Consider the following 25061-nt stretch of genomic DNA (forward strand, 5'->3'; position numbering starts at 1 on the left):
AAATAAATAATTGGAATCATCTATAGTCATAACAATACTTACATACATACATACATACATATGTACGTAACTGGTGAAACAAGAGTTCATTTAAAAATTTTACAGAATGAAATATTTTATTTCATAATGTACAAAATGGTAACTTGATTAAATCAGAATTTAAAGAAAAAAAGGGAAATCCGATACAAAATAAGGCTATGAAATAATAAATAAAATTTAGTAAAAGAAAGCAATAGAATTGTCTCTTAATAACTGATTTATTAAGATTACTTAATTGGGAAATTTATATTATAGTAAAATGAATTATGTTTGTGTATTTAAATTCTAAGGTAAAATTATAAAATACATATGTAATTTATAATACGGAATTAAATGTATTTGCTATTTTTAAACATACAATTTTGTTCATTTGATACAGATACTTATAAACTATATATAGTAGGCATAAAACATTTAAAATGCATATTCAATATGTAACATAAAATTCTAATCATTATTATCGTTATATTACTATTTTTATGGCATGTATAGGTTTACGATATTGCACAAAATATCACAATGTAGTTATTATTAAAAACTACAAAACATATAACACAGGTATATCATTTGACACTAATTTTTCAATTAATGCCTTTTAAATACAGTTCATTACATCAATAATATAACAGAATTAAGAAAAATTATTACATAATAATATTATTAAGTGATATTTATGGCAGTTAGATGAATTAAAGAATTATATCATATTGGTATTGATATTATTTGTAGAAATACCAAAAAATCATTTTGTATAATAGCATAGTATTCTTTACATATTTCTAAGTTTTCTTTGAACAATCTCACACAATAGTAATGAATAAATGTTTATTAAAATTCAACTTAAAATGCAGTGATATTTAAAATTATAACAAAATGTTCAAGTGTATAGCTGTTCCTACAAACTTTTACTGTATATTTACCTTCTTGGAAACGAGAAAATTAACATAAATAAAGCTTCACATTCGTTCTAAATGTATATACACTGTACATTAATACTTTTATAGAACATGATATGTAATTTTACTACTTACATTATTACGACCTGACAATCTATCTGTTTCATACATATTATAGTTTCTATTTTTATTAATTATAATAAGTAAGTTTAATCACTTTTAATAGTCATAATGCACAAAATTCATTTTATGATGTCTAACATTTTATTAAATTATATTATTTCAACTAAATGTTAGATTTTGAGGTACCTTTTTATCGAGTTGAATGCATATATTTTATTTATTTGTTATATTAATAATGTATTATAATAAGTTATCATTGAAACTTGTTTTATATTTTATAATTCTATTTATTTATGAAAATTATTATGTCATCTTCAGTCACCCACATTAATTTTTTCTTGTAATATTTGGTAGTAGCAGGCCTAAAAGATATATACATACATATATATATATATATTGTTTAAGCTCTAAAATCTTATATAGAGTTTCTCGCGAATATAATATTTTACCTTAAGGGTAGTGAACATAATTCCAAGTTCTCCATTTTGTAAATAAGGCTCCATAAAATCTTCTATAAAATGTATTTCACTGCCCAATTGTAATACACTGGCACGGACAACAACAAAACAAAACACAGGAAATAATTCATCCATTGTCCATAAATATGTAGTCCCCAATTGTTTTTGAACTGCCTATTATAAAAATCATGTGAGATTTAACAAACAAATAAAAATATACAGCAAAGAAGCTAGCTTACTTGTGTCATTTGTTCAAATGTATTCCTAACGACTAATAACTTTTCTAACGGAGAAAACGTGGTTTTCAATTGTTGTAATGTTTCGATTGCCTCGCTAAAGTACGGTTCACTTTGATACGGTAGTCCGTTTTCGTTTAAATTTATTACGTTTGTATTCTTCCAAAATTTTCTGAAATTATTATTTAAAATTTAATAAAGTCACTGTCATTTTTATATTTTCAACGATATTACTCACTGATCGATGTCCAAGAAAGCCATTAGCGTTATATCAGGTTGCTTGTTCCATTTCATTAATCTTTCCCAATAGGCATCATCTTCTTTCTTATTATGTAAAGCATACAGTACAAAAAGTGCTGAATGCACGCGAGGTAACAATATTGGATGAAGTATTGCTGCAGCACTTATAACTTGACTAACAACAAAGTGCAAAGTTAAAATAATGGAACATGATATTGTATAATTATCATAAATAAATAATAAATTATATAGAAAATTAATGAAAACATACTCTTCTTCTTCATTTTCTGTTTCTAATACGTATTCTTTACCACCTCGGGGTAACGCCGGAAATAACAGAGTAACTATTTCATATATTCTTGATGTGATACTACGAAGTTCAGACACAGCATGACTGAGTAATAAAGGATGAACTCTTACACCACCATACGTAGCTGTATATACAGCAGCGACTTCTGTTAAAAGCGCTCCTAATGGGTGAAGTGAGCTATCAAACGCTTTAATCAAGTATTTATGAATTTCTCTATAGCTTAGAATTGTAAGTTTATCTCTCCCAAAGCAAGGAATTTTATCCAACTCATCAATTACTTCGTTATTTTTCTCTTTACCGATACTAGTAATTGTCAGAAGCTTTTTTCGTTGTAAAGCTTTTTGATGTGACTTAGTTATTATACTAGCAATATTTTGCCAAACACGTTGTGTCTCTGCAGACTTATCAGTTATACCTATAGCTTTCGAACCTGGTTCAGATGCACCAAGTTGTTGATAACATTGCCTAAATATAGCTTTCCATTTTTGATCTGGTGATACACATAATTTGCCAAAAGATCTGTATTAAATAAAAACAAATAAACTTAAAATTACGCTGAAATAAATATTGCTCACAGTAAACTACTTACGTCGGTTTCGAATTAGTTTGTATATTTCCGCTAGCTTTATTCATATGTAATGTTGCAATAACTTTTACTCCTTCATTCCATGCACCATTCATATTACCTTCTAGTCTGTCACCACTAGTGAAAGTTAAAGTACCTTTACCATAGAAAATACCAGCTGATTTAAATTCACCTTCGTAATGAGTACCATCTTCAAACACCATGACTCCATGACCCTTTTAACATAAGCATTTTATTTCAACATTTTGGGTTTATATTTACCAAATTTTGAATTACTTTTAATTATTTACCGTTAAAACGTCTTGCATGAAAACTCCTTCATAGTAAATACCATCTAAAGTTACTATTAAACCACAACCATGTTTCATACCATTACTCCATGATCCTAAGTATTTCTCGCCTAAAATAATATACATACTGTTCAATAAAACAATACTTATTTATAAAGATTTAATTTTACTAGAACAACGATTTGTAATTCTCGTTATAAGTACCTGTCATAATGTCGTCCATAATTCCATATCCCTGTTTAACACCTGCAGCCCATTCCCCAATATAAACAGATGCTACAGATGCCATAAAATGACCTTCCTTTTTAACACCATGACCATGTGGTAATCCGTCTTTGAAATATCCTTCATAAAAGTCTCCATTATTGTATCTAGAATATTTTACATTACCTTCTTATATATTGTATATTTTATTTTATTTACGCTTAGAATTTAAATTGTTATTTAAAAACTGACTTCATCGTCCCATATCCATTCTGTTGACCATCTTTCCACTGTCCTTCGTATACACCTTGTGATGGAATTTCCATTTTACCGGTACCATGAATAATACCTTTATGAAATTGTCCTGCATATTTTCGTCCATCAGACCATTCTAATTTTCCAGAACCGTGCGGCTTACCACTTAACCAGCGTCCTATGTACCAAAATAAAAGATAGTATTTTTCATATACATATATGTATATTTATGAATCTTCATAATATTCATCATTTGTATTATAATTTCAAAATATGAAATATGATATAAAACGCGTGAGATACAATACTGTTGTTAACGACATACGAACCAGTATATTTTGCATCTTTGAAAACACTGTGTTTAGTGAATGAGAATGAGCTAGAACGTACTATTGGAGGTACATGTCCAATAACTCTTTGTAGACTACATTTTATGCCATTTTGTAAAGCATACAGCCATTCATTTCGTTCAGAAGGTGTTGGAGTATATAATACAAATGTCTCCTCTGGAGCTACTACTGATATAGCATTCTAAAACATAGAAATACAAATACAAAAATTGCACATTTGTAAATGTATACATTTATATTTGAATTCCAAAGAGGTTTACTTAACATACTTGTACTATTTCAGAGTCTGGTAAAGGTTCTACCCATAGAGTTTTAAGTGGATGTACCACATGAGATGTACCAGTAACATGGATAAATATATCAGTTAATAAAACAAACCAATGCGTAGAAAATCTTCCACAATTAAGTATTGATAAAGGATGTGCTCGTGACTCTCTAATAAGTCTTCTATCAGGAAATCTTAATAAGTCCCCAAGTTTTCCAGAACTTTCCCAAAATAATTTAGTTGCTTCAGCTTCTTTTTGTTGTTTCTCTTGATCATCACATATTTGTTCCCACTTTATTAAAGCTTCTTGTAATCGTTCTACACCCATTCTTGCACCATTACATTTCATCAAATTTAAAACCATATTCTTATATCTGTACAAAGATGATGTCTGTTATCATAAATAAGAAAATAGTAAATCACTATTATATATAGGATGTTTATAGCAATATTAATTTTTTAAATATGTTCGATATAATGTAAGAATATAATTCCTTAAACGATCCTTTATAACATAAAGAATAATTTTTATTTTTGAGGCAGCAAATTCATTGCCTCTTGTAAACTAATAATCTTTTCTTATAATTATTTTGTCAATTTTTAATAGTTAAAAAATAATGATAGCTACTACACTTACGTGTATAAATATTACTGGGAGGAAAGAAGAGAAGAAATGAAGAGGAGATTATAGATTGTGGGCGAAAAGATGAAATGCATAAGAGCGGAAGTGGAGGAAGAGGAGCAGAATCTGATCTGATAGTGACTCAGATAATTGCTCTCAATGTAATTAACGAGAGAAATACTCTTGAGAACAACTCGCGATAGTTTTACTCTTAAGTGGATATGTACCTTAAGACAATTAGGTTGTAAGGCTGCTAAATAAAATGTAAAATATAAATGCAAATGTAAATGAAAATGTAACTGGAAGTTATTCAAAGCATAGATAAGAAATAAGTAACAATACATATTTAGATATATTTACCTATTCAATTTATGTAGTGGATGTTGTAATGCCATAGTAATTGTAATTTCATCAGCAACTTTTTTAGTTTCATTAATTTTTAATTTATCCATAAATAAATTTGTTATTACTTGTGGTATTTCAATTATTTTCGCAATATATGTAAATCCACTCAAAGAAATTATGTCACACACTGCATTTAAGTAATATTTATATACAGTAATATATTCTTCAACATTAGCTATAATTGTCACTTCATATGCTTCACCAATATGATTAAAATAATCCCATAAACTAATAACATTTAATACACTGAAACTTAATAACTCAGTATAACATCGACATAATGTTTCATAAACATTTGATTCCTGCATAGCACCTCCTCTTTTCTGGAATGGCCTAATTAAATTTTGGTAAACAATTAATATTTCTTCCAAGAAGATTTGTTCATTTATCAAATCCTCAGAGATATTTATCTTAGGTTCATTTATCACAGAACAGCAACTGTAGTTACCAGAGCTAAAAATTTGTTGGGGGCTGCACTTATTGCTTGTCTCAATATCAAGTTGGAACATTTCACCAGTTTTGCTGAAACCACATGATAGCTTTTGTGAGTAAATTGAACTCTCATTTCTTATTGATACTTTTCATAATTAAATTATTTACCTTGACTGTCCAATAAAGTATAAACCATGATGCATCATAACTAAACTATGAAAACTACCAGCTGCCATGTCTTTAGCTCTTTCGTTTGGAAATAATTTCGTAGTAAATAAACGAGGTGCACTCTGATACACATTCGATTCCAATGTCACCTGTTTATGGTTATTCCTGCCCCAAGCAAAAACTCTTCCATCTAGAGTTAGGGCAAGAATATGAAATGCACCACATGAAATTTTTCTAAGTCCAGTATTACTGAGTTTTGCCACCAAAATAGGTCGCGAGCGTTTAACAATATCTCCTGTTCCTAATTGTCCATATTGAATATCACCCCACGTCCAAAGTTCAGTAGATAGAATACTATTGCCAGTACGAGTTAATGTACTGATTCTTTCATTTAATCCCTGTTGAGACAATTCATGCTCGGAGGAACCAGTACTTGATGACCAAGGAAATTCTTCACAGCGTAAACTGAGTGCCAAACTGGTAGCAGGAGGTTTTGGATATTCTTCTCCTAGTTCCAAATGTTCACTACTATCATCTTTAAACTCATTTATATCTGAACCTCCACTCATATGCCTGGATAATGTAACAACTTTACCTCCCACGTTTTTCACTCCTTCATATACTAAATTAGCTACATTAGATACATTTTGTTTTATTAGTCTAGTCGGTTTTTCAATGTTATCTAAAGGTATATCTTCTTTGACACTTCCATAAGATGAAACCCATGATAATTGTCTGGTTAAGAATTGCCTTGCAGCTTCTGTATTTATAAAAATAACATTCCTTTTTTCTTCTTTTTCAGAATCTACAGGATTATTGGCACACAGTTCTCCATTTTCTACCACTTCAGAAATTTGTTCCTTTTTACTGTTTTCGGCAAATGAAATCTCTTGTTCTTTACTAGCAACAGATAAAGCGCTAATAGAATTGGTTGAGTGATCTTCGCTAGATTGCTGTACATGAAGTCCAGTAGGACAAGTATCTGATGATGTTAGACTTGTAGGACTTAACAGCACAGTGTTGAGACACTGAGGACATGAATTAACGAAAACTTCTTCTTCTAATTCATTCTCGCTGTCAGTATCATCTTTTAAAGCTTTTGGTGTTTTTCTCACTGCAACTACATTAAAGTTTGAACCACATGCAACAGCGGACACAGTTCTACCCTCGAAGAACTTGACCTTTTTAGGCTCTGCACTGTTAATATCTATTTGAGATTGATTTCCACTAGCCCAAAGTTGTCCATTTTCTGTTACAAATAACGCTGCTTGATCACTAACAGCTATTGATTTCACTTTGACAATTTCATTTTCTTGTTTATATCTGTAATGGTATAAATTATTTGAGTATAATGTAAAAATACATAAAGATTTTATGAAACCTACCCATGACTGCAACATTTAACTTCTTCTTTTAGAATTATTGTATCTGCTACACTCATATCCTGAGGATTTACTTTCAAAACATGTCCATTATTATCTACAATAAATAAATAATCCGAATTGGATGCTATATCGATCACATCAAATTGAGCCCTTTTGAAAACCAATGACGGAGGACTGTTCTCCAAAAATGATACCTCTCCATAGTATAGACTGTTAGTAGTTGTTGCTACAAAAATGTGATCTTTAATGGTAACCAGTCTACAAATTATGCCATTTGGTTGGTCACCGAAAATGTATGATAACTTATCAACACCTCTCCATAAATGCATGTGTTTCTCCATTTTGTAGGATGTTTGACAGATAAACTATGCATAACCTAGAGATATCTTATTTTAGAGGATAGTGTTTTTAGTCAATAATGCTTTCGTCATGTGATTCTTGACTGAATCCCTTTCACTGAATTTTCGTGCAAGAGTACTCGAGGGAATTTACATATTGACATGATTAAACTAATGATTTCCTTATTGCAATACCGAGAGTTGGTTTAACAACACGTACCACAAACCTGTATAGTACACTTTACTTTTGCTACACTGTTACTGACACTTTGATACCCAATATGATCTGTCACATGATCATTTTACTATATTGTAGGGGAGGGAGTAGATTTTTATTGTTAAGTGTGGTTTTCAGTAGAATTATGATGAATATTAATAATTTAACTTTATTGAAATAAGATTTAGGTGCGATAAATATTAGAAATCTTCGTACTGCCAGTCGTATTAAAGCAAAATAATTTTAAAACAATTTTACATAACATTTCACCTGTTGCATGCTAATACTTATTATATTCATCCAGGAAATAGGAATCAAAGATTTATCTATAATAATAAAATATATAATTAAGTGTCAAAGGATTAAGTTTATTGGAAATTTGTTTTATATTTTTAGAAATAGTGCTGAAGTATAAAAAAATCTTATACTTGTGTCAAATTCAACCAATCATTTTTTACTGCTAAACGTTAAATCTAAACATTTTCGTTGAATATGTACGCGCCTAAAAACTCATTTATCGTCGATCAAAGTCGGATAAATTGAATTCGGTGCACCCACCAATCAGGAGCACCCACGATCCTAAGCTCCGATGTTTGTTGTAACGTCTGCTAGAATGGCAGCGATAAAATTGATTTGGTCTTTATTCATAAATTTAGTAATATGTGTAATTCTAACTGTGGCAGGGTAAGTGGAGAGAACCTTGTCTATGCTTATAAAATTTAATTATTCTCAATATCGAAGATATTTGCTTTATGATAACTTTATAACCTTTTACTTTGTAAACCATCCACGGAAGCTATTAATATGAAAAGGATTAAATAAAGTTTAAAGTACGTTTGTAGACTGACTTCATTATTTATGTTTTTGCGTTAAGAATTCTATTAAAAAAGTATTACAATCTTGTATAGTGATACATTCATATAATTGATGTTGATGATCTAACAAATTAGACTGCTAATTTGAAGTGTTTATAGTATATGATAGATTAGAAATAGGAATTAAAGTATGTGTATATCTTTACAGGAGAGATTTTTATGCCATTTTAGGCATACCATCGACAGCAAGCCAACATGCGATAAAAAAGGCATACAGAAAATTGGCAAAAGAATTACATCCTGACAAAAATAAAGACGATCCGAATGCCTCTCAGAAATTTCAAGATCTGGGTGCAGCTTACGAGGTTCTGTCAGATAATGAAAAGAGAGAAATGTATGACAGATGCGGAGAAGAATGTTTGAAAAAGGATGGTATGATGAATAATGCTGATCCATTTGCAAGTTTCTTTGGTGATTTTGGCTTCCACTTTGGCGGAGAATCTCATCACCAGCAAGAAACACCTAAAGGATCTAATATTGTAATGGACTTAGTAGTTACTTTAGAAGAATTATATAGTGGAAATTTTATAGAGGTAAGATTTTATAGTTAATCGAGAAGATACGTAAACGGGACTTACAAAATTGTTTATCTTTCAGATAACAAGAAATAAGCCAGTTACGAAGGCAGCAAAAGGAACAAGAAAGTGTAATTGTAGACAAGAATTGGTTACTCGCAATTTAGGAAATGGAAGATTTCAAATGATGCAACAATCGGTTTGTTCAGAATGTCCAAATGTTAAATTTGTTACAGAAGAACGTGTATTAGAGGTTGAAGTAGAACCTGGCATGGTAGATGGACAAGAAACTAAATTTATAGCAGAAGGTGAACCACATTTGGACGGGGAACCTGGAGATTTAATCTTAAAAATACGAACACAACCACATCCAGTTTTTGAAAGAATCGGTGACGATCTATATACAAATGTTACTATATCTATGCAGGATGCATTAATAGGTTTTAAAATGGATATAGAACATTTAGATGGTCACAAAGTAGCTATTCAGAGGGATAAAGTAACCAAACCGGGAGCCCGTATTAGGAAAAAAGGAGAAGGCATGCCTAATTACGAGAATAATAATCTTCATGGCACCTTATATATTACATTCGATGTTGCTTTCCCTGAGACAGAATTCACGGATACTCAAAAAGAAGGTAAGTTATTTTAACATATAACGCTCGTGACATATAACACGATCTGTGTTTGTGTTTGTTCAATCTTTCTTTACCCTTTACGCAGAAATAAAAAATCTACTACAACAAGATTCTGTAAGTCGAATTTATAACGGAATAAGGGGAAATTAAGAACTTTAAGTGTAACGTATGTACAAAGTGACAGTATAAAATGTGCATACAACCGAGGTGCGTGTGTTGACTCAGTGTGTTTCTATACCAAGTGGTGCTTTCGCTTCCTTGAAACGTGGATACCAACAGGTTTGGTAGCCAACCGTCAGGTCAGTTGAAATGGATACATGTAGCAAACATAATAACCATCGCAAGTACACGTACTTCCTCTTTGATTATAAGAAACTGGTTATATATATTATTGCCAATTACCTACGCGGATGTCAGGAATGGTTGTGCAGTTTATTTAACAAAATAAGTTATTTTTCGTTCAACACGCGCGCGTGATGTATGAGTGTTTTACATGAACAGAAATTTTGCATTTAAACAGTGAGAGATACTCGATGAAAATGTTTTTAAATATCGGACCTAGTATCCAATAATAAAGTATTGTATTACGATTTTTCTATTGACATTATTCGCAATAAAATGTACAACACCATCCGTCATCAATAACTCTAAAGGATTATGCAATCATTTAACTTGCGTTTCAAATATTTATTAAAAATGTTTCACATTAAATTGTACATTAGTTTATACTTTACAAAGGTTTTATTTCGGTACCTCTGCGTACACTTCATTTACAAAAATTAAAGTATAATTCTTTCGTCAGATACAACACAGTATGTTGTAACGTTTTGTTGCTTTGTACACAGCAACCTTAAAATCTCTCATAAAAAGGAGGCCATAAATAAATTATAATTTTTGTATCTTTATACGTAATTCTAATGTACTTACCTATGTAATTACCTGTAGTTTTTGTTAATTTATAGTTGAATTTCTATAATTATCTCAAGTATGTCACCGATTCGTATTACAATCGTATTAAAAATTAGTGCACAAACATTTTATTACGAATTATTACGATGGTTTTAATTCTATGCAACTCTGTATTCGACCATTGAACAATCGAGCTTGCATTCATCTCGTTTTAGCACAGGTAAAAGAAGTTATTTGCATCGAACCAAAATCATTGAACGATATCATGGTCCTATCGAAAAATATACGCATACGCGTTTCATTTTCTCTTTAAGCGAATGATCAACCAGTTTGACAATATCTTAAGACAGGCATCGTTAGACCGATAATGTGGCTTTTCTGTTTCTCTTGTCTCAAAATAATAAATAAATTATTTTCTGCTTTTTTATGGCACAGATATATAAATCTGTAGCATAAACGTGAAACAGAAATAATAAGTAAGTATTCGAGTTACATTGTTCTATGTGAATTTAGGAAAATCATATACAATATACAAATGTTACTAATAAAGGTTTCAAAAAATACGATCATAAGAAGATAGTTGTTGGAGTTGAAGGCTAGTTAGATCTTTAGGTAATTACAGGACAATAGGACCATTGCTGCAAAGCCGTAATTTTACGTGATCAGTGTTTTTCGTCGAATGCATATTATTGTGAAAAGACGAATGAAGTATTTTAATAGGAGGAAGTCTGCGAGTCGCGTCTAATAATTAAAATACTAGCACATATTAGGTCTTTTTTGTGAATTTAGTTGAAAATTATTCACAGTATGCTTAAGTATGCTTAACAAATCAAACGTCGTGTTTAAAAGTTGCTGTCATTTACTTCGATATAAGAAGAAAATGTATTTTTCTAACATAAAAGAATCGTATCTCTCTGCAATTGCATTTTTATACGTACGTCTGTACACGTACATCTGTATCCCATAGTAGACTAAACGCATGTATATATGGTCAGGTTTAAATTCAATAATATCGCTGCACCACGCCAATTACGTTTACTTATCACTTATTCGTGTATTACACGTATATTACACTGTGCGTATTTATTATTATCGTACACAATAAAAACGATACTACTATTAGTTGACGCTTAATTTGTTAAGTACGAGATTACCGTGAATCACATCTTTAAAGCAAGTATCTTATCACAGTGTGACTTTTTCATTTTGTACCGGTATACTGGCTATCGTACTAATTTTATTCGATAGTCATTCAAGATTATGTTCGTCAAAGTGAATCTCTTAAAGTTTTCGAAAAACGAATAGAAAAAAAGAAGAAAGGAAGAAAGGAAGAAAGGTAGAAAAGAAGAAAAGAAGAAAAAAAATATGATAAAAAGAAGCAGATTAAGCTACAAACAATAGCAGTATAGCCTCATATTGAATTCATCGACACAGGCGCTTTGTTTTCCGTACGCGTTCAATCTGCTAACCGATCCTACCAGCTTGTTGGTCTTACTCTCGTTTCTGTACCGTATCGTACCCTCGAATATCGCGTCACCAGGTTCCGTTTGAATCGTGATCGTGTAATCGATCAGTTGGTTCTTCTCACCCTCGCCCTTCCACGCTTTCGCGGCTTTAATTTCTTTCAATTTCAAGACCGCGCATTGTACGAACTTGTTGAGCATGTTATTCAATTCCGAGATCAAAAAGATTGCCTTGTCCCGAAGACTTTCGTCGTCCGAAGAAACATCGTAGCTGTTATGACACATGCACCAATGACTAGCTATACCCGCCATGGAGCATGTCCTGTAGTCAGGAATCGGCAAAAACCAGCTGATTCCACGGGGCAAATTCTCATCTTTCGGCATCGCTCGAAGTCGGGCCTTAAGACGCGGTTCCTGTAGATTTTCCGAATGCAGTATGTCCATCAAGGTCTCGTGCAAGTCGAAAGCTGTTGTCAGACTGCGCGTGTTTCTTCGGAAATTCGCCCAAGCTACTTGATACTTTTCCTTCCACCATCGAGGCATCACCACGAACACAAACGGAAGGCTGTCCTCCATTCTTCCTTGATAAGTCTGCCGAAAGCTTCCCCATCTCATGCCATGGTCGCTCATCACTATCAACGCTGTTTGATTTAGCAACCGTTTCGTGAACAAATAGGTGACGAGGTTGTAGTAGGAGTCGTCACCTAATTGCGGATAGTTGAAGAAATCGTGGGTGAGGCTGGCTTGCCAGATCATCGCGAAGTATGGGTCCCTGTAAAATCGCGAGGCGAATTTCTTAGCGTAGTCCAGTAAGTTTTCAAACGTTTTTCTGGTTCCCACGCAGAGATTCGCGTTTAATTTGTGCGTATTACCGATATCCTTCTCGGATGCGATACAGAATGGTCTGAGATAATAGTCAGTCGGTTGAACTCGGAAGCCTCGTTTTAGATAATTGAAGGTCGTCATGCCACAGGCATCCTCGCCGAAACCCGTTCGATAACCAGATGCGCTGAAATTTTTCCAAATAAACGGGCAATCGTCGAACGTTTTATCTTTATTTTGCCAACATAGATCGTGCAGTTCTTTCTCGGACAAGCCACTTAAGACTGGCACTAAATTCGGATACGTGTTATCAGCCACTTTGGTGTAACCCAAAAATTCAACCGCTTCAAGTTCTTTCAACGCGTGGACAGTATTCGGCATCATACGATGAAAATTTAGTCGTGAAATCGAGTCAAGGCCGATTATTAACACGCTGAGCTGTTCAGTTTTCACAGTGGTCGCTCCGGCTCGCTCGCATTTCCTCTCCACCGATTGCAAACGAGGTACAAACGCGTGATAATCCTTGTATATCACCTCGTTGTTGCGCGAACATTCCACTTTCACAAACTCGGTGTTTACGGCCGTCGCGTTTTCGAATTTGAAACACTTGTTACCGTACCTATAAATACGAATTACGAATATCAAATAATTATATTACGCTTGAAATTAAGAAAGAGACTAAAGCGATAAAAACGTATTTCGGCAAACTTTGGTATAAAATTGCACGTGCACATTCGGACAATGCTCTATAAAATGAAATAAGAAATCGTAGACGATCGTTAAAAAAGTAAGAATGATCAGTCTTTACTGACGTAACAACGTTATCTTCGTCCTTCGTTCGCCAGAACGGGCGCCAGCAGCAATCGATTTCCCCTGAATTGTTGTAAAAATGGCCGATCGCATTTGCATTTACGTAGAGGGCTGTGTCGTTCGAATCGACCAGCGGTAAATGACTTCCGTGCTCGCAAATAAGTGGTTTTTCCTTCTCGATAAATCGTGTAATCGCTGAATCGAAAGGATCCATAGCTGGAATTCGACAACCTTTGTTGCGCACTATGAAACCGGAGTTCGCTATGGACGCGAACAAAGACTTCAATTCTACGTAATTGTCTGAAAATAAAGTATACGTTCGTCGTTCGTTTAATTAATTAATTAATTAGTTAATTAACAACGACAAAGAGATGTTTAAACGAAATCCTCGTAGTCCTATGCTTTTAGTAAAAATATGTATAGGTAGGTATACCTTGCGAGGTATCGTTGATAATAGCTCCATACCGTGCCGCTCGAAACTGATCCGTGTTGAACGTGTTTATTACGATTAACGATACAAATAGGAAGATCAGCAGCCCTATTAACCATTTTTGTAGCCGCGATCGACTTTTGTATATTTTCTTATGCAACTCGAAATTACAAGTGTTAGGCTCATTATCTAGCGTTTCTTTATCCCCACGAAACAGTATCTAAAAATAAAAATTATCGGATAAAATATTTTGTCAAATATCCTATATCCTATTACGTCTAAGTTTAAATAATTTTGCTGATATTTTATTCTCAGAAAATTTCGCTTGCGTCTCATCGCGTTGTAATTAAGTGATTTAAGTTTAGCGGAGAAGTTGCTGATTTATCATTAATTTTCAGCTAAATACACAATTTAATCTAAAGTACATAAAAAACAGGCGAAATAACAATCAAAGTGGAAATGTACACACACGATAAGTATAATCTACTTGCTAATGATGAAAAGGAAGTATTCTTTAATTGTTTCAAATTTAACTTAATCAACCATAAACGATAACTTTCGGACGAGAAACATTTCACAGGAAGAACAATCGATAGAATCGAATATTATATTTAACTTGAAACATTTTCGTTAAACATTCGAATTTAAAGGTAACGAAGTTTTCGAAAATATAAGAGAAGATTTGAAACTTTCACTGGGTTGACAGCGTGAAAATTCGATAAATCCCAAGTTCACTTTCTCTAGCTTTTATAAAGAGCGTATTATCGCATTCATCGATCGAAAAAAATACACGTTTATCAAAAAACGAGAATCGATGAAAATTTGTCGTTGACTTCTCGTAAAAGTGAAAATTTGGTTAAAAACGTTGCTGTAATTCTTGTAATTTGGAATATGTTAAATAGGAAAATTCTGCTGAATTTCGTTGTATCTAGGTACAACCGCGACTATTGATAACAAGATCGGTTGATGGTATTGTAAATTATAAAAGTATATCCGAAGAGCTCGTGGATTACGCTCGAGTCGCGAGAGAGGACGAACGAATCGTTCGACTATTAAAAGTAACATCTCGTTTGCCTTATTCCCTTCAGTTTTCACGTTCTTTTTCAAATATTTCAAAAATACCTCTTCACCGTTGTTATTATATCAACGCTATTATTATATTCAAACTTTATCGTTGGATTGTTTATCGTTGGATTCACGTATCGTTGATACAGTTCGGATGATACAGTTCGGAAGGAACGACAACGATAAAATATCGCAACTTAATAATATTCGTAACTTACCTTATTTTGAGATTGATCGCACATGCCAGGGCAACCTTCCTTGCTAATCACCTTTGAACGTTTGAAAGATACCGAAAGCAGGTACACGCATCATCCGATATCCAGATCTTATCGTGAAGAGGACTATTCGAGGTCGCTATCGTTGCCTTTGATATAGATTCAGATGTCTGTAATTTACGACTAGTCCTTCCCGTCGAACTGTAATGTTCGCAATTATGCAAGAAATCACACCGACTGGTAAAACACAAAATTGCGTTATCGCAAAATATTTATCTTACGGTTATTCTATATCGCGTTATCTCGATCGTAAGTTAAACAGAGATAGGAAAGTAAGAGAAGAAAAGGACGAAAAGCGTAATTACAGGACAAATAAGGAGAAAGAAACGAGACGGGAAAGAGAAATGAGAACGAAAAATTACGCTGTACTTTACGCATATTATTAATTCCGATTCTAATTTGAATTTTAATCCGATTTTAATTTTTCGTTAAAGCGAAATTATCCGACTTACCGATGGATTCCTTCGATCCTGCTTTTTTCGCCGCTTTTTTCACCGTCAGCCTCTATCGAAACGATCCCAAGTGCATGCATCGTTGAGTAAATCTCACCAAGCTTTTTAACAGGTTTCTTCCACCATTTCATCGCATCTCCACGACTTCCACGATGAAAGTTTGCTCGGTTCGGACCACGATTCTTCGCCGCTAACAAAAATGGAGAAACGTTTGCCAACCGATTCGACGATCGCTTGGAAGCGATACGTCTGCTTAAAATACGTCTGCACGAGATGGTCGCACCTGAAAAACTCGTGCTCTTTGGACGCAAAGGGGGTTTGTACGCTGGCTATTTCCAACGAGTACCAGACCGTTAACAAGGCTGTGTTTCCTCTATAAGCGAATACTCGGCTTCAAATTTCTTTCGGCTGTTTCTTGCGAGAATTTGAAAAAATCTGTAAATTCAGCTTACTCGTTTCTCCTTTAAAAATACTTTGGCTTCAAAATTAAACGATACAAGTATGATTATATAATAATTGGCGATGGTCTGCGAGAAAAATTCGTCGATCCTGCAATTTGACACGGTTGAACGGCTCGGCACGTTGAACGCCTCGATTCGACGTGGTCTAACGTCAGGAAGGTTCGATTCGGTGCACTTTAACGTAACCAAGTTTTCGTCTCGATGCATTTTAACGAGAGGGTGGTGGTTTCGGGAGCCGAGTTTCTCGCCGCTCTCGCGCCGCTCTCCTTACTCGCATCTCCTTGTTTTCGAGGAAAACAGGTCAGATTTCACGCGTTTCCATCGGGTTTCCCTTTCACGGCCGGAACACCCCTTTCCGTTCGATCGTCCGCAGCCGATGCCAATGATCGCCGATTCGAACGCCTGCCGATCGAATATACCGGACCGCATAAACGGAACTGTCGGATGCCAAAATCCCCATAAACCATCACCATCACCATCGCCGCGTGTTACGTCATTGCGGCTGTTCACTTTGCGACTGCTCGACGAATACCTGCGTGATCGCTCGCGGATCTTGCAACAGCCTGATCGAAACGGTAATATACGATTAGGAGGCACGATGCGACGGTACGACGGTGCGAACGATTTTACAACTGGATGACCGGACTTGACGTTCACATGACGAGACGCTGGGTGAAATGCGGCGAGCAGCGTTTGGACCAGTTCGAAGATGGAAAACGAGCGTAAAACGTAGTCCGGGAACGGGAACAGAGTCATCGAAGAACCAACAGTCTTCTTTTCCTCGTGTTCTCCACGTGGCCACGTGGGAACCGTCGGTCAGTCCCCAATTCCCGGAACACGTTGGAGATAGCGACGAGGCGTTGCCGTGGCCGTGGCTGGGATCCTAGCGGAATACATACAGGGACCATAGGCAGCGCGAGGTAACGAGAGGAGGAGAGACGAGAGAATCTGGTCGATAGACGCGGTAGCGCGCGCGCGCGCCCACGGCCTCTTCCGCACCTCGGCGATACGTCGCGTCGCGCGTCGCGCGTCGCTCGTCGTTCGTCGCAACGGGCCAGTTAACAGCCGTTTCCTCTTGCTCTGTGGTCCAGCGCAGCGGCCTAATAGCCGGTCAACACGGACAAGCGTTATCTACTCGCCAATCGCCTTTATTTAACATTTATATCATTTATCTTCCATCTTTATATTTATTATACGTTAGTATTATCGGTTGACCGCAATGGCATCATCTGCGCCGCGTATAATATTTCAAATACATATTCGCGATGATGGTTTGTGTTGTACGTAATTTTTCTTTTCTTCTTGGTTGCTTGATCGATAACCTATGTTCGATAATAAGAATAAGATAATTATCGTTGCCAGTTCCTCAAGGTCCTTGTATAACTGAAAATACTATCGCGCGATACGTAATAGCACGGAATACCAGTTGCTTGGAAAACTATGCTTAAAAAGTCCAAACCAAACCAAAAAGAAATTAAAGCGTGACATTTAACAATGAGATCGCCTTTCCACAACTTTTCGTTCATCCAGCGAAACGCAGCAGATGGAAAAAAATTCTTTTCACAACCAGTATCCGCGTATATTTGATCGATCGAGCTTCGATATTCCGTTTCTCCTTGTCCTCTTGCTTCGTCCGACTATCGTCAGTTTACAGAATCGTTCAAATTAAAACCGTGCTAGTTCTTGGAAATCGCTTTGATCGCGATCGACTATACATTTTGAGCAAAATCTTTGGAAATTTTCTAACAACTACGTTACGATCTCGTTGAACGATACCGCAATACCGAAAACCTACACACGCCCGATATTTCGGGCTTGTCGCGCCAACATTCAAATTCGCTCCTTGAAAACAAACCAGTAAACTAGGTTGGTCGGTGCACCGTGATACGTTAGAAGTGGCAAAAAAAAGGACGCGATGTAGGGAAAAGACAAAGTCACTATAGACGATCTAAGGAGACTTTAAATACGGAAAACTCAGGCGCACCTGATAAACGATAATTACATGGAAGTACAGACGATCATTTTTACGGGAATGTCGCTCGTTCCGACGACACAGGCAGAAATAAACGTTTAAACGTTTATTGTTCTTCTGGCAAATTCTACGCGAGCTTATTCGTTAATGAAACAGAAAAACAACAAAAAGAAGAAATAGAAAAAAAAAAAGAAGAGAAAGAAGAAAAGAAAATAAAAACGATCGTACGTATTTTGTCCGAATATTTTTCATCGAGTTTAGGATTTTTATAATTAATGCGTCGTCTGGCCGTTTGTCGGTAACGCGAAATAGGACGTTTAGATGGTAAGGGATTTTATGAAAAGCGCGTTTTGTTTCATAGTCTATGAAATTATCGACTACGTACCTCGTCGGTGACATATTCGACGCGTATCGGTGGCGATGATCGTCGTGTCTAGTCGTTTTCCATCGAAATTGCAGACGAGCGTCTATTCCTACTCTACGATATGGTGGTAGTTATCGCTACAACTGCTACACAGTATCGACAGTCGGTACGATAGGGACGAATACGTTGGTATAGAAGCTAGTCGGGAAAGTAGAGCGCGAACAAACGTAAATTTGAAATTGCGGAACTTTTCGGTTCAGTTCGAATACGAACAGTCGCGAAGCAAATTGACGTTTAACGATTTCCACGTAGCAAAACGAAAATGAAAACACCGGATGCAACTCGTTCTCATAATAATTGTTTATTGTTGAAGTGATATAGATATAATGATCCGTAACGTAATTCAACTACAATGAGACAAGTTGCGTAACTAGCAAGATTCGTGTTTATACATGGATTATACAATATGTACAGAAAACCTAAGATCGTAGAAGCAATACTTTGTTTTGGACAACCTCACAGGACTTGCGATCGGGGAATAGCTGCCAGCCTTTCCGTGCCCCCTTTCCCATCTTTTCTTTCCTATTCCTTTTTCTTTTTTTCATTTTTCTTTTTTCTTTTTTCTTTTCTCTCGTCCATTCCTTAATTTAAAAACGATCATTGTGCAAGCACGCGAAACATCTGCACTCGTGAAACTAGTTTCACGTTTCACTTAACTTACGAAACATCTTTAATAACACACTAACGACTTACATCCACTTCTCTAACCCGACATTTTCGCCTTTTATACTTATCGTGTGTTTGTTATTTACAACGGTATCTATATACACGTATATATGTATACGATAGTCACTGTGAAAGGAGACTTTTGATTGTTTCCCTAAACACTACCTTTTACACTCTCGAGCGCTCTCTCCTAGTATTAATCGTATCGTTTTCTTCTTTTCCTTTCTAACTCGAATTTACATATAATTTTCGTTTCTTCTTCTTCTTCTTCTTCTTGCTTCATTTTGTCTTCTCGTTGTTCCGGCAATCATGAATCGACAATCATTATCGGACCGTGTTTCTTTACGAAAAGAATGACAAATTATCGCGGTTAATTTCTTTTATCGTGGATTCGCACAACGAACGATCGCTATCATAAAATAAACGCATAACCGCCGTACAGATAGACACGTATGTTTATCGACGTGGCTATTCGAACGAACTTCACGACGAACGTAAGAAACGAAATACTGCTAAAGGCGTGGATTCGACCGTCACTGGCAGGGTAGGCGGTCAACCGCGAATCGATTCCATTTCGCGAGCCATATTTTCAGAAACGCATTTACGCGAAAACGTTAAAAAAACACTCGTACCCTTTGTTCTTTCGGCTGCTTGTTCCATACACTGTTCGTACAAATCTGTTCGCTTTATTCCTGGTGATCGAAGCCGTTAGTTTCGGAGCCGTAGCTCGTTTTATTTTATCTGGTTCGCGCTTTTTTCTCGCTTTTACGCGGATACGCCGATGCAATGAAATTTCATCGAATCATCGAATCGTTATCAAGAAATACGAAAACGTTTAGAGAAATTAGCGTGCAAACCAGAGACGGTTCTATCGAATATCTTTCAAATATATTTTCTCCTTTCAATTTGTCGAAAAGGCTAATTCTGTTAAAATATATATTTTATTTCCACCGTTGCACAATATCCGCGTATCTTCGTACGAGAAACTTTCGCGTGAAATTCGCCAAGCATCTCTATCTAACGTCCTCGATCCTAATAATTAGTCGTTTTCCGCAATTCTTGATCAACGTATAGCCACCGTGGAGACACCGCGATACACCGTGCCTCCTGTTATTTTATCCTCTTGTTTTGCAACGAGAGTCGTCGAATCGACGGAGTTCTTAAAAAGTTACACCTAAGCTAGTTAAAAATCAGATAAATTACGTAAAGTGCTTAATGGACACACGTATGCAGCATTGCTATCGTTACTTTTTACACGTTTCTTTACATGCGTATCGTATCTCATCTATTATTAGTATTTTTATTTATTTATCTATCCTTTGTTCGCATTTAACGTTTAAACGCGAGAACATACAGGAAAGCCATTATACACGAGAGTATTACTTTTCGAGTACGAACGAACGCGATCGATCGCGCACAGTCCACGACGTATGCCTGTTCGATCGCCTCGTATTCGCCTCGTATTCGCCTCGTATTCGCCTCGTATTCGCCTCGTATTCGCCTCGTATTCGTATCGTATTCGCCTCGTATTCGCTAGATTTCTTCCTAACGTACGATTTTACCGATAACAAATAATTTCTTCAAATTCCCGTTCTTTTTCGCCACGCGGCCTTGCTAAACGAGGTTACGCGTCTCTTCGTTACCACTGAGCTCGCGTTAATATCTATTTCCAACCCTTGCTTGCTTTTCACTTTCATTTCCACGATTCCCAACAAACACACGCTCGGACCAAGTGATATTATCGTTGACGCGCTCCGAGATAACTCTTCGAGAATCCGAGTTTCCTATGCACGTAGAAAATAATATCGCTTGTCCCGGTTTAGCTTTTTCCATCCTGCGATGCATCACATTGCTTTCTTTTTTCAAATACTGACGATCTTTCACGTTCTATGACAAATCAGATAAAAAGCGTAAACAAATTTTTATATAAACATTACCAAAGTTTCTCTGTAACTTTATCAAATTCGATCGTCGATAGATCATCGTCGGAAGTTAGTTTACGATGCAACGTAGTAACGATACTTATCTTCGGTAAGAAGAAATTAGAAGAAAGAGGAAGACCAGTCTCGTGGATTCCGTATAAACGCACGTGCAATCATAGGTGCTTGATAACACAGCATCGATTCTACGCGTAACGATGCATCGTTGACCGGGAAAGAATCGCGGTTTGACCGAACGGCAGTTGAACGAGGTGTTGGACCTAGGAAAACACTCGAGATCGATGGGTATCGGGGGAACGCAAAACGACGTCGGCTGTCTTTCCGTATAAAATAACGACGGGACACGTTGGCGGTGCGCGCTGTACATCCAGTGTAAATAATAATACTATGATACAAAGTATAAGTACATTGGTTTAAACGATTGCAGGCTGCTCCTCTCATATCACAGCGAGGGCGCTGCCGGGCCCGCTTCGAAACTCCTAAAAACGCCGTTCTCTTGGAGGACAAAAAGAAAAAAGAAAAAAGAAAAAAAAAAAAGAAAAAAGAAAGAAAAAGAAAAAAGAAAGAAAAGAGAAAGAAAGCGACGCATGTACTCGCACGTGTATACAACTCGTACCTCTTCGCACCGATACGATATTTATATATCTATATATTTATATATATTTATGTATATATATATATATATATCATCTTCTTTCTTTATGTATATATTTATATCTTCCTGTACGGGATATCTCGTATAACCGGTGATTGTACCTCTTATTTTCTTATCTTCGTTTACGAAATAAAGTCAAATGCTGAAAAGAGATCGGCTCGTGATTCTAATCGACACCGAAATTTTGAAATGGACGACGACGCGCGTTTTAACCTCCGTGTTGTATCGCGTACGAGAACCAACAACGTTCGGAGGTGGTATCGATCAGACAATATACCCCGTATAGGCGCATTTTATAATAATAACGTACGATAATTCTAAGTGAGGTGACCACCACTGTCGCGCATGGACGGTCAGAGTGTGGAGGGCCAGGACGTCGCGGCGCCACGTGTCTTGCGGCCCTCGTGGACTCAGTCTAGGCACCGCGTCCGTCGTCCCTCGTGCGAAAGCACGTGACGCGGGAAAGAGTTCTCAAGAGGGACCCGGTTATCGAAGTTCGTGCTCCATCCAAGGTCCTCTCGATCGCGTTTAAGACTAGTGTGACAATAGGAACATGGTATCTGCTCTGGCTCTGGGGGATCAAGAAAGATATGTCGTCGGACGTTCGACACGTCCGAGTTCTTCGGCTCGCGAAATGCACTGAAACACTACTTCCGGCTCCATATAAACGTCCCGTTGCTCTCTCTCTCTCTCTCTCTCGTTCTCTCTCTCTCTCTCTTTCTCTCTCTCTCTTTCTCGTTCTCTCCCGCTCGCTCTCTCTCTCTCTTTCTCTCTCTCTCTCTCTCGTTCTCTCTCGCTCTCTCTGTCTCTATGTCTGTATGACAGCCAGGACGGAGTTCAGTCACCGAAAACGTGAAGCCTCGAGGAAGAAGGATATGTGTCGTTGACGGAGGTTCACGTGGCCAGTCCTTCACCCCTGGCCGCCGCGGGCGGCGGAAGTCGAGCCGAAGGTGGAGTCGAGTTGCCCTCCGACCTGGTCGGCGGCTCCCTGTCGAAATGATGCTGAAGAGCGTCCCCTGTCCACGAGGACACGTTCGCGCTGCTCTGATTGCTTCCGTTGGAACTTGGCGTGCCTGGTGAGTGGGAGGGCGATGGCGTTTGGAAGAGCATGGACCCAGACGGTATCGAGGACTTGCCGTCGAGCAGCGGTCCGTTACTGTTCGCTGCCACCATCGGTTGCTTGTCCAGAGGGAAGCCAGCTCCAGCCGCGTACACCGAGCCGAATAATCCAGCGTACTTGCCAGCGGCCACGGAGTGACTCGGTAGACCGTTGTTGCTTTGAATCACCGAGATCTCGTTCAGCTGTAAGCAACGCGCGCCCACCGGTTAATTTTATTCGGCGGCGATCGAACGGAATCACGAAACTAAGGAGAAAACGAAAGAAAGAACGATCGTCTCGCGACGCGGACTCTAGACGCCGGACCAGGCCCTTTTAGCTTTCTCGATAGATCTTCTTTAGATCACGCGTATTTTCATATCGTCGGGGAAAAAGTACAATTACGGTTTTTTCTTTCGCGGTATCTGGTCATTTGGTCATGGTGCTACTTTGTCCGGCATTATTCTTCAGGTAGTTAGCTTTTAATCGGTAACGGTAGGTCATGACGTATTGTAGGCGGTTCGGTCGCGATGCACTACTATCCCGTTTATCGAAATCCGATCGATCCCGTCTTCGTGCTTTTCCCCGCGCGTTCCCAAGCACTGACGATTCAAAGAGCCAACGAGTAGTCGATGTAGCCGTACCGTTCAATTCCTCTGATCCACCTCGATATCATCGAAATGGTAACGACGAAGGCGAAACAAGATCGACATCTCTCCTCGCGATAGGAAATTTTCAAATAATCGCTCACCTTCTGCTGCACGCCGTTAAGGAATGGCGCGGGTAGATACGGATAGAAAAGATCCGGCCGACGCTGCAGAAACTCCGAGTCCTTGGGAGTGATGGGTAGGGGAGGCAGATCCAGGGACATTCGACGACCTCGTCGAGAAGCTCCGTTGGTCCACATATGAGTACCCATGTGTACCTACGATCAGAAGAAGCGAAACCTCCAGTCAACGCGACTGTTAACGATCTTCTTCGGTGTCGCTGATCTTTCATCGAGCTTTGCAGTATCTTTCTTTTTCGTTCCTGTACGTTACGCGTCAGCGTTAGTACAAGCGGTAGCAGCTAGCTGATGTTAGTGAATAAACTCGAAGAATCCAGAGACACGGGGATAACGGGATAGCGGAGAGAGAAAAGAGACAGGAAAACTGACGGATAACAGAGAAAGTAACGGACAGAGACAGAAATAGAAAGAAAGAGAGAGAGAGAGAGATATATATAAAGATAGATAGATAGATAGATAGATAGAGAGAGAGAGAGAGAGAATGAGAGTGAGAGTGAGAGAGACAGACAGACGGAGAGAAACAGGAAAAATGATGCGTATACCTTGAGATTGCCCTTGGTGGTGAAGGCCTTCTGGCAGACGGTGCATCGGAACGGTTTGTCGCCTGTGTGAGTTCTCATATGGATCTGCAGCGCCGAAGATGAGGAGAAATTCTTATTGCAAATCTGGCACAAGTGTTTGCTCGGCACGCCTGCAAATACACACACAGAGTTTCGCTGAACAGACCCTGACGCAAGTTTAACGAAGGTTCTCAAGCTTGTCTCTTTTCTTCGAGAGAGAAAGAGAGAGAGAGAGAGAGAGGAGAGATAGATAGAGGAGGGAGATAGATAGATAGACAGAGATAGATAGTTAGATAGATAGATAGATAGAGAGAAAGAGAGATAGAGATAGAGAGAGAGAGAGAGAGAGAGAGAGAGAGAGAGAGTTTTATCTCGGAAAACTTATCCGTTCGCGGGTGAGATTCAGGACGGAAGACGAAAGAAACGA

At 37.1% G+C, this 25061-nt stretch overlaps 4 protein-coding genes across 11 annotated transcripts in view; 1 reads left to right on the plus strand and 3 right to left on the minus strand.

Moving 5' to 3' along the window:
• Positions 1 to 351: 351 nt before the first annotated feature.
• Positions 352 to 7903, minus strand: Als2 (Amyotrophic lateral sclerosis 2). Its single transcript, XM_072002880.1, has 14 exons — positions 7265 to 7903; positions 5880 to 7202; positions 5235 to 5801; positions 4257 to 4626; positions 3967 to 4168; positions 3635 to 3815; positions 3383 to 3549; positions 3179 to 3288; positions 2892 to 3103; positions 2264 to 2821; positions 1991 to 2167; positions 1756 to 1924; positions 1508 to 1690; positions 352 to 1420 (listed from the first exon to the last, which is right to left on the minus strand). Exons 1-14 carry the CDS (start codon positions 7603 to 7605, stop codon positions 1373 to 1375), a joined length of 4608 nt encoding a protein of 1535 aa, XP_071858981.1. The 5' UTR covers positions 7606 to 7903; the 3' UTR covers positions 352 to 1372.
• A 442-nt stretch (positions 7904 to 8345) lies between these two features.
• Shv (DnaJ heat shock protein family member shriveled) lies at positions 8346 to 10752 on the plus strand. Its single transcript, XM_072004569.1, has 4 exons — positions 8346 to 8503; positions 8843 to 9227; positions 9292 to 9847; positions 9933 to 10752. The coding sequence occupies exons 1-4, from the start codon at positions 8409 to 8411 to the stop codon at positions 9995 to 9997; spliced, it is 1101 nt and encodes a 366-aa protein (XP_071860670.1). The 5' UTR covers positions 8346 to 8408; the 3' UTR covers positions 9998 to 10752.
• Positions 10753 to 11953: 1201 nt separating this feature from the next.
• On the minus strand, positions 11954 to 16360 carry LOC139987837 (uncharacterized). Of its 2 annotated transcripts, XM_072004568.1 has the most exons (5): positions 16074 to 16360; positions 15565 to 15762; positions 14285 to 14501; positions 13854 to 14151; positions 11954 to 13660 (listed from the first exon to the last, which is right to left on the minus strand). In XM_072004568.1, exons 2-5 carry the CDS (start codon positions 15586 to 15588, stop codon positions 12145 to 12147), a joined length of 2055 nt encoding a protein of 684 aa, XP_071860669.1. In that variant the 5' UTR covers positions 15589 to 15762; positions 16074 to 16360; the 3' UTR covers positions 11954 to 12144. The 2 variants fall into 2 exon arrangements, with proteins under 2 accessions (XP_071860669.1, XP_071860668.1); XM_072004567.1 differs by lacking the exon at positions 16074 to 16360 and having other exon boundaries at positions 15565 to 15809.
• Positions 16361 to 22870: 6510 nt separating this feature from the next.
• The window catches only part of Salm (spalt major), a 71851-nt gene continuing 69660 nt past the window's right edge, over positions 22871 to 25061 (minus strand). For 6 of the 7 annotated variants that reach the window (XM_072002862.1, XM_072002864.1, XM_072002867.1 and 3 more), the window contains 3 exons: positions 24617 to 24765; positions 24039 to 24212; positions 22871 to 23493 (listed from right to left, as the gene is read on the minus strand). In XM_072002862.1, coding sequence (XP_071858963.1) covers positions 23086 to 23493; positions 24039 to 24212; positions 24617 to 24765 — 731 coding nt within the window. In that variant the 3' untranslated portion in view covers positions 22871 to 23085. The remainder of the gene's footprint in view (positions 23494 to 24038; positions 24213 to 24616; positions 24766 to 25061) is intronic. The other variant, XM_072002868.1, reaches the window with a different exon arrangement.

The sequence above is a fragment of the Bombus fervidus genome, chromosome 5 (assembly GCF_041682495.2).
Source record: "Bombus fervidus isolate BK054 chromosome 5, iyBomFerv1, whole genome shotgun sequence".
NCBI classification, from domain to species: domain Eukaryota; kingdom Metazoa; phylum Arthropoda; class Insecta; order Hymenoptera; family Apidae; genus Bombus; species Bombus fervidus.

What these genes read in the sequence shown, in the direction of transcription:
- LOC139987837 (XM_072004568.1), bottom strand. Translation starts at nt 15,588, where the DNA reads ATGTGCGATCAATCTCAAAATAAG. An exon ending in TATCAACGATACCTCGCAAG is followed by an intron (nt 14,152 to 14,284) that starts GTATACCTACCT and finishes CTTTATTTTCAG; the next exon opens with ACAATTACGTAGAATTGAAG. An exon ending in GACGAAGATAACGTTGTTAC is followed by an intron (nt 13,661 to 13,853) that starts GTCAGTAAAGAC and finishes TCGTATTTATAG; the next exon opens with GTACGGTAACAAGTGTTTCA.
- Als2 (XM_072002880.1), bottom strand. Translation starts at nt 7,605, where the DNA reads ATGGAGAAACACATGCATTTATGGAGAGGTGTTGATAAGTTATCATAC. An exon ending in CAGACTCTGAAATAGTACAA is followed by an intron (nt 4,169 to 4,256) that starts GTATGTTAAGTA and finishes TCTATGTTTTAG; the next exon opens with AATGCTATATCAGTAGTAGC. An exon ending in ACAGAAAATGAAGAAGAAGA is followed by an intron (nt 2,168 to 2,263) that starts GTATGTTTTCAT and finishes CTTTGTTGTTAG; the next exon opens with TCAAGTTATAAGTGCTGCAG.
- Shv (XM_072004569.1), top strand. Translation starts at nt 8,409, where the DNA reads ATGTTTGTTGTAACGTCTGCTAGAATGGCAGCGATAAAATTGATTTGG. An exon ending in GTAATTCTAACTGTGGCAGG is followed by an intron (nt 8,504 to 8,842) that starts GTAAGTGGAGAG and finishes ATATCTTTACAG; the next exon opens with GAGAGATTTTTATGCCATTT. An exon ending in ATAGTGGAAATTTTATAGAG is followed by an intron (nt 9,228 to 9,291) that starts GTAAGATTTTAT and finishes TTTATCTTTCAG; the next exon opens with ATAACAAGAAATAAGCCAGT.